Source organism: Amblyraja radiata, chromosome 3 (assembly GCF_010909765.2).
Source record: "Amblyraja radiata isolate CabotCenter1 chromosome 3, sAmbRad1.1.pri, whole genome shotgun sequence".
NCBI lineage: Eukaryota > Metazoa > Chordata > Chondrichthyes > Rajiformes > Rajidae > Amblyraja > Amblyraja radiata.
In genome coordinates, this window is record NC_045958.1 from 31,977,630 (window position 1) to 31,993,289 (window position 15,660).

Below are 15,660 nucleotides of genomic sequence, written 5' to 3' on the forward strand. Positions count from 1 at the left end.
AACGCATAATATTAAGTCCCGACCCACACTTAAAAACATAGTGAAAATATAGATCTTTGAGAAAAATCACGAAAAGGCAAACCATGGGATAGGAACACGAGGCAGCGTAAAGCAAAGAGGACTGATCTGTTGTATTGTATCTACGCAATCGCTGATTTAAAGTTTCACGTTTGTGCATAACACAACCACAAGGATTGATTCTTATCTCAAGCGATCGACCCAGATGGTACAATGTAGGTTGGAGGGACATAAGCGCTGGATGGCCAGCTGTTGGAATGCACTTTTGTTTAGTTCATGAAGTGCTAACTTTCTTTCAAGAGGTTCGCAATACTTTGCTTTAGTCATGTGTTCTTTTTAAACGTGTAATTTAGAATACTGATGCTTACTCAAGATGGACACAAAAAGCTGGATGGAGTATCTAAGCGGGACAGGCAGTATCTCTGGAGAGAAGAAAGTAGACGTTTCGGGCGGAGACCCTTCTTGGCTGATCCTTACTACCTTAGCTATTTACAAATATCAAACAATATTAATGTGTATATCTAAGGAACACAATAAGTGGTTTAGCTTTTAAGAAGGAACTGCAGATGCTGGAAAATCGAAGGAACACAAAAATGCTGGAGAAACTCAGCGGGTGCAGCAGCATCTATGGAGCGTAAAGTTTGTAAGGTAACTAGGAAGACAAATGAAAATATTAATACATTTACAATCTAGAAATTAGATTGTAGATCATCTTACTTCGAAGACATGGGGTTTGGTGAAGAATTTGGTAAAGCACTCATATAACTTGTTGCATTCCTTTTACCTCTCATTTTTTCCATCCATTTAATTTCGGCTCCAGCTTCACAAAATTATTCAGCCTAAATATTTGGACTCGATATCACTCCATTGTCTATGCGTTCCTGGGCAAGGGAGGGTTGGTTGTGCAAAATCACAATTAATAGATTATTTAAAAAAACAAGTAAATTCCTGCAGAAATGTTCACTGTTTGCTCTTGTGAGTGTTTCTCACTGCAAATCAGGAATATAAGTGTTTCGGTCATGAGTGCACTTAGCTATTCTGTGTTCGATCCTATGCAGCTGTTAAGATATATATTTGACTTAATGATTTAACTTTGCATTTTGGGAGCTTAAAACACAACGTAATCTGCGATTCTGTGAACAAATACCAAGGGTTGTGTTAGAGATGATTGCCTAATTTAGTAGCTCAGCATATATCAGCGTATACAAATCAATAAACACTTACATATCAAATTTAGAGATAACCCAGTGGAATGTCCATGCTAAGAACAATAACCAAAGAATGACGATGTTGCTAAAAAATAATAAGCAAGACGTCAAAAGATCCTCACCACTGCAAACAAGCATTGCATTTCTAGATCTGTTGGCTTCAACCTCTGCGGCTGACATCTGACGCTCTTTCTGCGTGGAGTTTTAAGCCAGCACATGTACACAGATCCTATATATACACGTTTCCTTCCTAAAAACTCACTGCACATACGGCTCATGCAAAGGGTTGCTTGGAGCAAACAATTAATCGGCATTGAATTGAAACCAATTCTCGTGATTCACTTTAAGAAAATACTTGCAGATAGCTATTGAAATCACCCGCAGCTATCACACGTACATTTATTCCTCTGACCATGTAATATACATTGTCATTTTGACATGCCTACCATTTCATTTCTGATAGCACCTCCACATCACTTCAATTCACTCATTTTTACCCTGCGGTAATTGCAGAGACCAGAGCTTTGCAGTAAAATCAGCATCTGACTCCACAGTGAAGATGGTGAAAGTTGTAATTGTAAAGATGTAGTCTTTGATAAGGAGCCCCCAGTGACTCGCTGTCGCCCCCAAATCAATATTATTTAACCCTGTCTTTTAACAGATCCTGCAAAATCTTTCATCAATTTAGCACCTCTCTATTCCTGTGTAGTATACCACCTTTTGGCAAAGAATATAGTGGTTAATTGAATTGGCATACACATATATAACAATTATATATATATATATACATTGTGTGTGAAAAATGTTTGAAGCAAGATCTAGATGCTGACATATGTGAAGAGGCCCAGTAAAACAATAATAGAAAATGAAACAAAACAAAAACAACAACTTTTTGAAGTGTTGCAACATATTTCAATGTGGCACTGTTTGCATCCTTTCAGTATTTAAACATGTTTCATGATCAGCTTGATCTCAAACACATCATGGTTGAAAGAAAAGCGCACAAAGTAAGGTGAATATGTCCCCACACTAAAAACAACGAGAGCAAGACATTAATCCACACATATAGCAGAAGTTATTCAAAATGACAATGCAATGAAATAGTGTTATCACACACCTTTTTAAAAATGACAGTATATTAGTTATGGTATCCTTTGGAGATTCAAGGATATCCTTGTTAAAAGGAAACAGGAAGGTTTTAACATAAGAAGGACAGTTCTTGTGTAATTTTTAAATTATTCTTCTCACCCAGATACTTCTAATTTAAAGTAATCTCCAAAGACCCTTCGTTATTACCCATCTGCTGCTTAATATGTTTTCATTCCAGTAAATTAACGAAACCTCATTAAGTTCAGATGTATTTTTTTTAAGGAATAGAGGGATGTGGATCGTGTGCAGGCAGCAGAGATCAGTTTTGCTTGGCATCATATGCAGCACAAACATTGTGGGCCGAACTGTGCAGCACATATGCAGCACATACATCCTGTGCTGTATGTTCTGTGTGCTAAACTTTAAATCAGAAATTATTTAACATTGGAAATTAATATGATGCCCTCATCTTGAACATAGAAGTTGCTTTGCTGTTACCCAGTGGAGTTAATGCGAACTTGGACTCTGTAGATTTATGTCGGAAAACTAATTTTTCATAACAAAGGAAACCAAAGAAACAATTCCGAGGACGAAATAATCGATTTTATGGATGCAATATGGTTATTTTCTGTAGCAGATGTCTGCTTTTGGGGAAGCTAAAACACTTTTTTTTCAGTCAGGTAACCTTGTTATGATGATGATTTACTGCCTTTTGTTGTATTTATACTTTTTATGGTTATTAATATACCTGCAAAGCTGCAGCATATAAGAATTTCATTGTTCCGGTCCTGGTGCATAAAACAATTTAACATTCATGACTCTTGAATCTGATCGAAGATCAGTCTGAATTTCTATTTATAAAATGCAAATTTTGTTTGCTATAGGAAAAGCAAATCATCGTAATTTTGTTTGAATTTAACTGTGTATCTTTAATAGTTATAACGTACACCATATGGTGGTTTGTATGGTTTTACATCATGATCTGCTGATGGTAAGAGCAAGTCTGTCGGCGAAAATAATAGCATTTGGCTGGAGGTTGCCAATAGAGTCAATTCAAGAGCCTAGTGCCTTGTTCATAGATCCATAGCCAGAGAGTTTTGATCATATAATAAACAAATTAAATACAATGATACATCCATCAGTAGTTTGATACATGCATCATTGCCACTTCCCCACTTTGGTCTCTCAAGTTTGCTGTATGACATTAATCCTCGTTTTCTCTTGACACATGATAAGTTTCAATATATTTATCAACATTGAGCAAAAGAGGCAGTGAAAAGATTTGGATATTTGGAGGAATGTTTTGTTTTGTTGAAGGGTCAAGAGAATATTGGCTTTTCTATGCCAGAGACTAATAAAACTGAAATGAATTCTGCAGAAATAAGGGGATCTGGGGCATCCCAGGTTATAATGCTCACTGCTACTGGTGCTTAATCCATGTAGGTAATAAACATCATTACTTTTTCCGCCTCTGAATTACCTACAATATTCTGAGCTCTGTTACTTGTTCCTCACGCTGGTCCAAAGGTCGTTATAGCACAATGTTGGTGCGAAAGTACCATACCTTGCCTATCTTGGATACCCTACCTATGATCAACATATGTGACCTCATTCACGGGTAGTATCAACTTCACTCCTTGAGTCCACACAATCCACTTTGGATGCAAAGAGATCAGGGAGGGTGGAGAGCAAAATAGCTTTGGCTGATATACTGATTCCACAGAAGTGTGAATCAACAATTGGACAACATAACCATATTATGTTATAAGTCATAGAGTCATAGAGTATTACAGGGAAATAGGTCCTTCAGCCCAATTGTCCATACCGACCAAGATGCCCCATCTCATCTATTCCCACTTGCCCACGTTTGTCCCATATCCCTCTAAACCTTTCCTATCCACGTACCTGTCCAAGTGTATTTTAAATGTTGTTCTGGTATCTGCCTCAACTGCCAACACTGGCAGCTCATTCCATATACCCACCATCCTCTGAGTGAAAAGATTTGGTTCATATTAAATCTTGCCCCTCTCACCTTAAACCTATGTCTTCTGGTTTTTGATTTTCCCTTACCCTGGATAACAGTCTCTGTGCATTCACATAATCTGTTCCCCTCATGATTTTATACACCTTTATAAGATCACCCAATGAGCCTCCTGTGTTCCAAGGAATAAGGTCTTAGCTTGCCCAAATCTAGGCTCTCAAGCTGCTGTATTCTCTTCGAAGGTAAAGAGAGAAAAGGGAATGGCTAGGATGACAGTCATCCTTGATGGTACTTTCAGCTTTCCTGCTGCAATGCACTATGAAGATGGACGGGATAGATAGAAATGATGAGCCTGTGATGGACTGGGCTGTTCACCACTTCCTGCCGATCCAGGCAGTCAGGACCAGAACATTTGTTATACCAGTGCGAGATGCATCCTATCAAAATACTTTCTATAATGCATTGGTAGAAGTTTGAGAGAATCCTTGTGGAAATACTGAATCTTCTCTGACACCCAAGAAAGAAAATATGTTGAAGATAGACACAAAAAGCTGGAGTAACTCAGCGGGCCAGGCAGCATCTCTGGAGAGTAGGTGACGTTTTGGGTCAAGACCCTTCTTTCTACACAAAGTAATTATATGCTGATGCACTTTCTTGATCACCATACATGCATTAAGGGATTTAGATTCAGCATGTCCAGAAGCATTCTCTTGAACTTCTACAAATGAGCTATAAAAAGTATTTTGATGGGATGCACCCCAGACTGGTACAGCAAATGTTCTGCTTTTGACCATTGAGAATAATGTGGATATCTAGAAATCTAAAACTGTTGACCATCTCTACAGTAGCTTTGCTGATGTGGACATGGTTGTGTCACAACTGGCTCACCTATCCAATGTTTTTTTAGCATCTACAAAACACAAACTGGGAATACAAGATGGAACATAGAACAGTGAACAGGCCATAATGTCCATGCCGAACATGATGCCCAATTAAACAAATCTCCTCTGTCTGCACATAATCCATATGCCTCCGTTTCCTGCATACCATTGTGCCTGCCTAAAAGCCACTTACTGTAAATGCTACTATCGTGTCTGGCCACACCACCACCTCTGCCAGTGTATTCCAGGCACCAACTAATCTCTGTGTAAAAAAAATTGCCATGCACATCTCCTTCAAGCTTTGCTCCTCTCACTTTAAAGCCATGTCCTCCAGTCTTTGACATTTTCATGTGATAGAATATCTAACGGGCCTGGATATGCAAATGGTTGGCATCACATCCAGCTTGAGCACACAAAGATTGCAGTGTGTATCATTCGCAAGATGTATTACGGTGACTTGCTAGGGTTTCTTTGACCTGATTTCCCAAACCCACGCCCTCTACCATGTTGTCGGAAGTGACAACAATGCGTGGGAATACCACCACTTCAAACCACCCTCCTGGGAGGACATGTCAAAGAGCAGAGGGCATGGCTTTAAGGTGAGAGAGGGGAAACAAATAAAGGAGATTTGTGGATAAGTGTTTTACACAGAGAGTGGTAGGTGTCTGGAATGCACTGTCAGGAGAGGTGGTGGAAGCAATGTTTAAGAGGCATTTAGACAGGAACATGAACAGGCAGGGGATGAAGGGATTATAGACCATGTGCATTCAGATGGAATCTATTTATTGGTATCATCATCAGCACAGTCATCATGGGCAGAGGGGTCTGCTGCTTTGTAATATTGTTGTCTATTCTAAAGCCTAACAGTTTGAGAATAAAAGTTTGGAACATTTAAAGAAAGTCAAGCATTGACCTGGGAGGAGTTGTCTAAAGGGTTAGTCAAAACAAGCCTATGTTGTGCTCTAAGAAAACCGAAGGAAAGCAATGTGGCATAGAGCCAAGGGATGGAATGAAGTACCATGGCAGTGACTAGGGACTTGACATCTTCATGTTTTTAAAGGGTCAACTTTAAGAGACATAACTAGAATACAGAGGGTTTTCTTTATATGTCATGGATTCGCCAGGCTGGGCATTTATATATTTCACTGTTGGTCAACAAATGTTGCAGGAAGGACCAGAATATTAGGGTAGTTTAGTTCAGAGATACAGTGTAGAATCAGGCCCTTTGTCCCACCGAGTCTGCGCCGACCAACAATCACCCATACACTAGTTCTATCCTACACACTAGGGACAATTTACAGAAATTAATTAACCTATAAACCTGTACTTCTTTCCAACATAAGGGGAAGCCAGAGCACCCGGAGAAAACCAATGCAGTCACAGGAAGAATGTACAAAGTCTGTATAGACAGCGCCCATGGTCTGGATCGAACCTGGGTCACTGGTGCTGTAAGACAGCAACTCTACCATTGCGCCACAGTGGCACCCTTCAGTCTCTATGTTGGAACCCTAGTCTAACTCTAATCATGAGACTGAGAGTCAGACTTGCAAATAAAATAACAAACTAATCAAGGAACAAGGGAATTGTAAGTCGTTCCAGATAATAAAAGCACTATTCTGATTCTGGTATTAGATCAAAACCATCTGTTACGTGTAAGCCGAATAATTTTGACAATATCTGGACATCTTTAGAACAATGGGTTATTCACAAACTTTGAAAACAGCAAGAGATTCAGAAGTTCAGAGAAAACATGGGGGTGCCATTTCAGGTAAGTTTTTCAATAAAGGGTGACACAGTGGCACAGTGGTAGAGTTGCCAGAGACCCGAGTTTGATCCTGACTATGGGTGCTGTCCGTGCGGAGTCTCTATGTTCTTCCTGAGACTGTGTGAGTTTTCTCTGTGTGATCTGGTTTCCTCCCATATTCCAAAGAGGTTAATTGGCTTCTGTAAAATTGCCCCTAGTGTGATGGTTACAAACCTGGGATAACATAGAACTAGTGTTCAGGTGATCGTTGGTTGGCATGGACTCGATGGGCTGAAGTACCTGTTTCCACATTGTATCGTTAAACTCTAAACATACATGTTACTAAACGAGCCCACAAACAAGTTGGGGGATGCACCAGGTGAAGAGCTGCAGTGGTGGTATCAAACCCTGTGATGATAAAAAGGCATAAAGTCCTGGAATAACTCATCGGGTCAGGCAGCATCGCTGGAGAAGATGGTTAGGTGACATTTTGGGTCAGGACCCTTCTTCTCAAGGTCCTGTGATGACAAGGTTGAAACTGTACAAGATCTCATGTAGTGTTTGTTGACCATAAGACCTTTTCTTTTTACATGATTTTTGTACAGACTAAATCAAGTTTGGATTTAATGTGATGATTTAAGAGAGGAATGCATTGTTACATGGAAGCGATACAAAATCTCTGGTGATCCTCTGAAGGATGATGCAGCAGACATGGACTTAATTATGCCATGGTGTAACAAGAGTACCATGGTACAAACAGCTAACAGATTAAACACTTTGGAGTTTATTAAGAAAGGGAAAGTCAGAGCTCGCTTCAAGGTGGCAGCAGGAGAGAAGAAATTTCCATTGCCCACAACGAGTCAGAATGGGAATCAAAATACAAAGCAGTGTGAAAGTAGAGATGCAAACATTGAGAATTTCAAGAAATAGAGTCTGTGACGGTTGAGTTGTTTATCTAGTAAGATACCAAACAATGCAATCAATATATAAATCTAAGTCTGAAGAAGGGTTTTGACCCGAAACGTTGCCTATTTCCTTCGCTCCATAGATGCTGCCTCACCCGCTGAGTTTCTCCAGCATCTGCAGTTCCTTCTTAAACAATATATAAATCTAACTATTGTTATTGATAAGATTTATTAGTCTCTGTGTATAATGTTGTGTCAACTATTTAATGGGGCTGTCCCACTGTACAAGCTAATTCAAGAGTTCTCCCGAGTTTCCCCTAATTCGAACTCGGAGAATTACAGTAATAGCCGCTCGTAATTACTCGGGGCTCTCGTGGACATTTTTCAACATGTTGAAAAATCTTCACGAGTCTTCCCGAGCCTACCGCGTTTCCCGAGTACCTGCCGTTAGCGTTACGAGCCGCTAAGAGACGTCCCGAGCTCCGACGTACCCTCTACGTACATTCTATGTGCTTACCACGAGTTTGATTTTTTTTAAAGATTAGATTATACCTTTAATAATCCTTTTCAGGAAATTACAGTGCCACGACAGCTTCAAGACAGACATAACACCACACATTTCCTCAAATGGCTTCCATACTTAACAAGTTAAAATACGTTAAAATACAAGTTAAAATACAATTAATTTTTAAAAAGTGCAATTATTTATGCGCATTATAAAATCTTATAGCAGCTGGTAAACAGGACTTCCTATGTCTCTCCGTTTTGCACATTGGTGCAATCAGCCTCTGACTGAAGATGCTGCTCTTGATCACCTTCAGGGCATGGAGTGGGTGAGTGGGGTTTGTCATTATAGAAATATTAAACTCGGGAGAGCTCTTGAATTAGCTCTTACAGTGGGACAGCCCCTTAATGCAAATGGGTGCTGATGATCCAAATTCTATTATACAAACTTTTCAAAGTATTGAAGACAATTTTGTCAAGCCAACAGTTGTACAGTAGAGAATGAGATCAAATTTGTATGTGATAAATGATACATTGGAATTTCTGGTGCTCAAGAGTTGATACTTTAGTGAAGTCAAGTGCAACTTGCAGTTAAGTGTTCATTGAGCAGAGACTAAGAGAATTTGTGGTCACAATTGGATGAATATACAGTTCTATGTCAACATAAATAGTTAACCAATGATTTATTTTCAGATGTGTAAATAGTTGAAGGTTCATTTGAGCTTATTTCATTTTTTTAATGAGGAAGAAGGGCAATATATTTACATGTTATGCTTAACATTAAGATTGAGTTGTGAGGCATGACTTTGAACAGGATTATTTTAGGTTAAAGATGCATGGAAACAGACTGTTCGGCCCACCGAGTCCATGCTGACCAAGGCACTAGGAACAATTCACAGAAGCAATTTAAATTACAAACCTGCATCTTTGGAATGTGGGAGGAAACTGGAGCATCCAGAGAAAACCCACCCCGTAACAAGTTTTTTTTAGAGATACAGGCCCTTCGACCCATGGAGTCCACTCCGACAAACGATCCCCGCACACTAACACTATCCTACACGCACTGGGGTACAACTTTACATTTATACCAATCCATTTAACCTACAAACCTGTACGTCTTTGGAGTGTATGAGGAAACCGAATATCTCGGAGAAACCCATGCAGGACACGGGGAGAATGTACAAACTCTGTAGAGACAACTCCGTGGTCGGGATCGAACCCAGGTCTCTGGCGCTGCATTCGCTGTAAGACGCTGGAAGGAGAACATACAAGTAGCTAACTCCATACAGACAGACAGCACCCATTCTTCCACTGTATCACAGTGGTTGCTTCAAGGAGCTCATAATTGTAGGAAAGTAGCTTGTTCTTGAACCTGGTGGTGTGGGATCTAAGGCTTATATAACCCTTGTCAATAGTAGCAATGGGATGAGGACTTTGCCTGAATGATGATTTGGATGATGGATGGACGGCACCTTCCTGAGGCAGCCCCTCATGTTGGTTTCATCGGAGGGGTAGGATATGGCCATGAAGAACTGGGCTGAGCCCACCACTCTCTGCAGTCTCTTGTGTTGCTGTGTGTTGGAATGGCCATACTAGACTATGATGCAACCAGTCAGGATGTTTTCTACAGTGCATCTGTAGAGATTGGTGAGGGTATTCAGAGATATGCTGAATTTCTTTAAACTTCTATGAAAGTCGAGATCCTTCCTCATGATTACATATATGTGTTGTACCTATCTAAATATTGTAATTGCCTTTACCATTTCCTCTGGCAGCTTGTTCCTTGTACGCACCACCTACTGTCTGAAAAACATGCCCTCATATCATTTCTATATTTTTTTCCCTCTCACTGTAAACCTATGTCCTCTAGTTTTAGACTGACCTATACTGGAAAAAAGACTGTGGCTATTCACCTTATTTATTGTTATTATTATTATTGACATTATACTTATGGGCGCCTTTCAAGGACTCTCAAGGACGCCTTACAAAATTTAATAGTCAGATTACAAAACATATAAGCAGAATAAAACAAGAAACAAAAAATAGTAGGGACAACACACAATTCAAAGAGAGAGCAGCGGCAGCTAAACGCGCCCGCTCTCCCTTCCGGCAGCCATCTTGGAGACAAAACAATCAAAACACCTTTTAACATTGAACATCCACCACAGTGACTCCTACACACTCCTCACTGTGGTGGAAGGCAAAATATAGTTCAAGTCCTTCCCCTTGCTCTTCCGCGGTTGTGGGCCTTGAGCCCCCGTTGACGGGACGATCTTGACTCCCATAGCCGGTGTTCGGGCCCTCCACATCGAGGCGCTCCACTCCCGCATCGGGGGGTTGTCAGCCCCCCCACGCCGGGCGAACGAACCTCGCGTCGGGGCTGGACAAGCCTTCCGCGGCGTTGGAGCTCCCGACTAACCTCGCCCCGAGGCTGCGAGCCCTTGGTGATAAAGTCCGCGGTGGTCCCCTTCATAATTTTTATAAACCTGCATAAGGTGCTCCTCAGGCTTTATTGCTTCAAGGAAAAAGACACAGTCTGTCCAGCCTCTCATTGCAGCTCAAACACTCTAAATTTGTAGAATCTAGATCTTGATCTTCATGAAGAAATACATTTAGATTCCATCTCTCTGAATCCCCACCAAGAATGTACCCATCATGGAAGGCTCAGTTACCAGCCTGTAGTTTCCAGGCTTTTCCTTGCCGGCAAAACATTAGCCACCGTCTGGCTTTCCAACATGGAACGTTTGCAGTCCAGTTAGGGGGAGATGTCAACGGAACTCCTTTGGCTCTCTATAATGTATGAACATATGAACTGCTTGTAATCTCATGGACCTGTCCCACTAATGCGACCTTTTAGGCGACTGCAGGAGATTATGCAGTTGCCACATGGTCACCACATGTCCGCGGGTGGTTGCCGGGGAGTCACCTTCATGGTCGTGAGGAGTTCCCACATTCTGAATGTTGAAAAATTAGCGGCGACCAGTGTGAAAGATACATCTTCTAGATGCACTGGGATGCATCCTCAGTGATGTGACCTGGGGTCATCGGGTGTTTCGGGTCTCACAACATCAGACACCCTCGCCCAGGCGACCCAACCGGGGTTGATCAAGCCCCGACTTGCGTCCCAGCAGCAACCACCCACGGATCAGCCCTCTTAATCCAAAGCCACCTATTGGCTTTCTCTGCGGCTTCGCTTACGGATTGAATGGCCCTCTTCTTTGCCAGCCCCGTAATGCCCAACTGCTTGAGGACTTTGCAGAGTGAACATCCTGCAAAGCTTCTACAGCCCACCTCTACGGGCTCATAGTACGTCTTTGTCAAACTGCAGCCATTCATTCCGGTTGCTGGCTGGGGGCCACTCAATCCGTTGCTGTGGAACTACTCGGCAGGGCTTGGGAGACTCTAGAGTGTGGAGGGACTGGGCTCTGTGGGGTGAGTCCTGGCCGGGCTCCGCCTGTGTCTCACCAGGTTCAAGGCCTGTGCGCTGCCCCTCTTTAATGAACCCGCCATGGAGAGTAGCGAGAATTCTCGTGCCGTAGGTGGATCGCCAGGAGGTACTAGTGGGTTGCCGGGGGGTCGAAGGTTCTCGTATGTTCTCTTAGGTTGTAGCCGGTGCTGACCGGTGAATTTCATTGGGTCATTGGGGGGGGAAAAATGTAAACAATCGTTTTCAGAACCAAGGATAACTGATTGGTAATGTTAAATGTCCACCGAGCATCACAGCCGTGTATCTCTGGCTTCTTAAAAGTCTCCACTCCTTCTCCCTCCATCTCCCTCCTTCTCCCCCATCTCCTCCCCCTCTCCCCCCACCCCCTCTTCCCCCCCTCTCCCCTCCCCCCTCTTTTAAAGCACTTAATGTACACTGTGCTTTAGCTGTTTTAATTACAGCGTCAACCTTCCTGTTCATCGTGGTGTGTGTCTGTATCACCTTGGCTTTGCACTGTGTGAATTCCACTCAGACAGCGCTCCCCCCGCTTGCCGTGGTCGTGGACATTGTCATAGGGGGGGTCCAGTTGCCGATTTTTCGGCGACTTGCTACGACTGTGACAGTGGCTGGCAGTCGCCGAAAAAATCGCCTAAGTGGGACAGGCCCATAAGTAACCTCTCCACATCCACCTACAGTGCATTCCGAAAGTATTCAGACCCCTTCACTTTTTCCACATTTTGTTACGTTACAGCCTTATTCTAAAATGGATTAAATTCATTTTTTTAAATCATCAATCTATACACAATACCCCATAATAAATAAGCGAAAACAGGTCTTTAGAAATTTTTGCAAAACCTGTTTCTAAACACCTGTTTTCGCTTTTATATTATGAGGTATTGTGTGTAGATTGAATAATTAAAAAAAAAGAATTTGTTCCATTTTAGAATAAGGCTGTAACATAACATAACAAAATGTGGGAAAAGTGAAGGGGTCTGAATACTTTCTGAATGCATTGTATCCATATTCTCAGAATTCAACAGGTTTCACCCAATTAGCTTCTTCACCTTTGAAACTCGAGAAGATACAAACCCAGCCTATCTATTCCTCACATTTCCTTCCTTCCCACACATTCCAGGTATTGGTCAATTCAACAATCACTGAACTGCATCCAACTAATTTACAGCCTCATGGAGAAACAAGGAACTGTAAGTGCTGGTTTACAAAAGAAAGATACAAAATGCTGGAGTAACTCAGCAGGTCAAGAGAACATGGATAGGTTAACATTTTGGGTCAGGACCCTTCTTCAGACTGGAAAAGGGCCCAGACCCGAAACATCACATCCACATTCTCCAATAATGCTGCCTGAGCCGCTGAGTTACTCCAGGACTTTGTGTCTTTTTTTCACATCCTCATGAAGCGTTGTTCACCAAACAGTAATACCAACTGTCAGCAGGTTAGAGTGAGTGCTTCAAATACAGGGGAAGTTACGTTAGAATGAAAGATGATGTGCTAATAAAATGACAAAGTGGGTAGAGGAAGATGCCTGGCTGAAATGAAAAAAGCCCAAACTGATTAATCATTTTCAAGCTGTATTCCTGGCAGGTGTCAGAGACATAAAGAGAAGAATTTCTTGGCAAAGCTTGAGAACTCACTGTACCATATCCACTTCACACCAGACCTATGTGACCTGATCACGGATTCTTTGTCTGGAATTTAAAGATACAGTCTAAAATAAGTGAAATTCAGGCTCGAATAAAATATCCACAATCAGAATAAGCTGTTTGGTGAACAAAACATCATGAGGATGTAAAAAAAAAGATCCAAAGTTCTGGAGCAACTCAACAGGTCCAACAGCATTAGTAGCGAACGTGGAAAGGTGACATTTTGTGTCGGCCCCTTTTCTAGTCTGACGAAGAGTCCTGACCTGAAATTTCACCTAACCATATTCTTGTGAACCCGCTCAGTTACTCCAGCATCTTGAGTCTTTCTCTTGTAAACCGGCACAGTTGCCTGAAAGTGGCATCACAGACAGATATGGTGGTAAAGGAGGCTTCCAGTACATTGCCCTTCATCTATCAGGGTATTGAGTACAGCTGTTGAGATGTTATGCTCCTTGATTTATAGTTTTAGGCATAGAAACATAGAAACATAGAAAATAGGTGCAGGAGTAGGCCATTTGGCCCTTCGAGCCTGCACCGCCATTCAATATGATCATGGCTGATCATCCAACTCAGTATCCCATCCCTGCCTTCTCTCCATTCCATACCCCCTGATCCCTTTAGCCACAAGGGCCACATCTAACTCCCTCTTAAATATAGCCAATGAACCGGCCTCAACTACCCTCTGTGGCAGAGAATTCCACAGATAATCTCTATAAAAAAATAAGCATAGCTTTATAGAGATTTATGAAACGACACTGTAATGTGTCTAGTGTGATATAGGTAGTTTTTTTGATTTAACAGCAACTTTTGCAATTTGATATTGCCCTATGTTTTTTTCAGGGTTAACAAGGGCAATTAAATGAATAAGTTAATCACTGACAAAGGTTTGATCGATTATTGACCTGCTGTTGTGAATGAAAGAGGCAATTGTGACGATTTTGATCCTTATAATAAACAGTAAATTTTTTAATTACTTATGGGATGGAAGGGGCTCGTTGGTGGTTTGTGAAAATCTCATGCTCTGAAAATTACTGCAGGCTGCTGATAACGATTAAGTTTGATGATCAGATAATGTTATAGTGTTGCTCAGTAAAAACAACAGTTCTCTCGATGTTCTTATAGACTGAATTTGCAGGATAATGCTTCATTTCCTGCCAAAGAGCATTCTCATCTCCTGAAATACCATTATTATGCTCATTTTCTTCGCAGTTGTTGAGAGCTTTTTGCTTTTAGCGATGTTGTTGATAGTCGCACTCACTATGATGATATTCCTCACCTCTCATAGACACTAACATGGTTCTCACTCAGATCTTAACCCGCCCCCTCATCCCAAGTGAAACATTGTTGCTTTTCATCTCCTCAAAGAGACAGCAGTACTGATCCTTTCTCACAAAACACGCTATGTCTCTCTCTCACACACACGTATATTGAATATTTGTACCCTCTCTCACACAGGGAACCTAACGCTATTACCTTTCCCACACTGTTTCCTCTAACGGAAGACAATGAGTTTCAAACATTGTCTCTTGGAGGTCAATCTTATTACGTTCATGTTGTTTAAAATGTAAGATGTGGGAAAAAGAGTAAAATGGCAATCACATTTTAATGTAAAATATTATACGTATCAAGATGCAGAAAACACACTTATGTTTCAAAGTATACCGCTACGTCAGTGGGCTAGATTTGGCTGAAATGAATAGTCATATCTGAATTATGCTTTTTTTGGTTAATATGCAGACTCGCCAACAATGTATGGTGAGGATATAATACCCCATGGAGTCCAAATTGACACAAGATGTTCTCAGTTTCTGCCACTTTAGCTGAGCCAATGTATTAATCTCCCCTTGATTTTCATAAAGTTGCTTGTAAATATCAAGTTGTTTCATATTTATTTCCCTTTAAATGTGTAATTGAATTAGTACTGTGAGTCAGACAGCATTTCTGGAGGACATGGACAGGTGATGTTTCGGATTGTGACCCATCTTCGGACAAAGTTACTCCAGCACTTTGTTTCCTATTCAACATTGTTTTCTTACTTGTTATTTCCAAAGATTTTCCCTCTGCCACCTTTTTCCTGTTTCTTATCTCTATCTCCCCTATTATTTACATTTTAGATTGCATTCATCCACTCTAATGTAGTCTTAGTTCATAAGTTGTAGGAGTAGAATTAGGCCATGTGATCCATCATGTCTACTCTACCATTCAATCGTGGCTGATCTATCTTTCCCTCTCAACCCAAATT

The 15,660-nt window shown here is 41.2% G+C and overlaps 1 protein-coding gene across 3 annotated transcripts in view; it reads right to left on the reverse strand.

The window, feature by feature from the left end:
• Window positions 1-1,727, reverse strand: part of aldh1a1 (aldehyde dehydrogenase 1 family member A1) — a 106,294-nt gene extending 104,567 nt beyond the window's left edge. For 2 of the 3 annotated variants that reach the window (XM_033017550.1, XM_033017549.1), the window contains exon 1: window positions 1,349-1,473. In XM_033017550.1, coding sequence (XP_032873441.1) covers window positions 1,349-1,406 — 58 coding nt within the window. In that variant the 5' untranslated portion in view covers window positions 1,407-1,473. Of the gene's footprint in view, window positions 1-1,348; window positions 1,474-1,672 lie in introns of those variants that run through there. The other variant, XM_033017553.1, reaches the window with a different exon arrangement.
• Window positions 1,728-15,660: the final 13,933 nt, after the last annotated feature.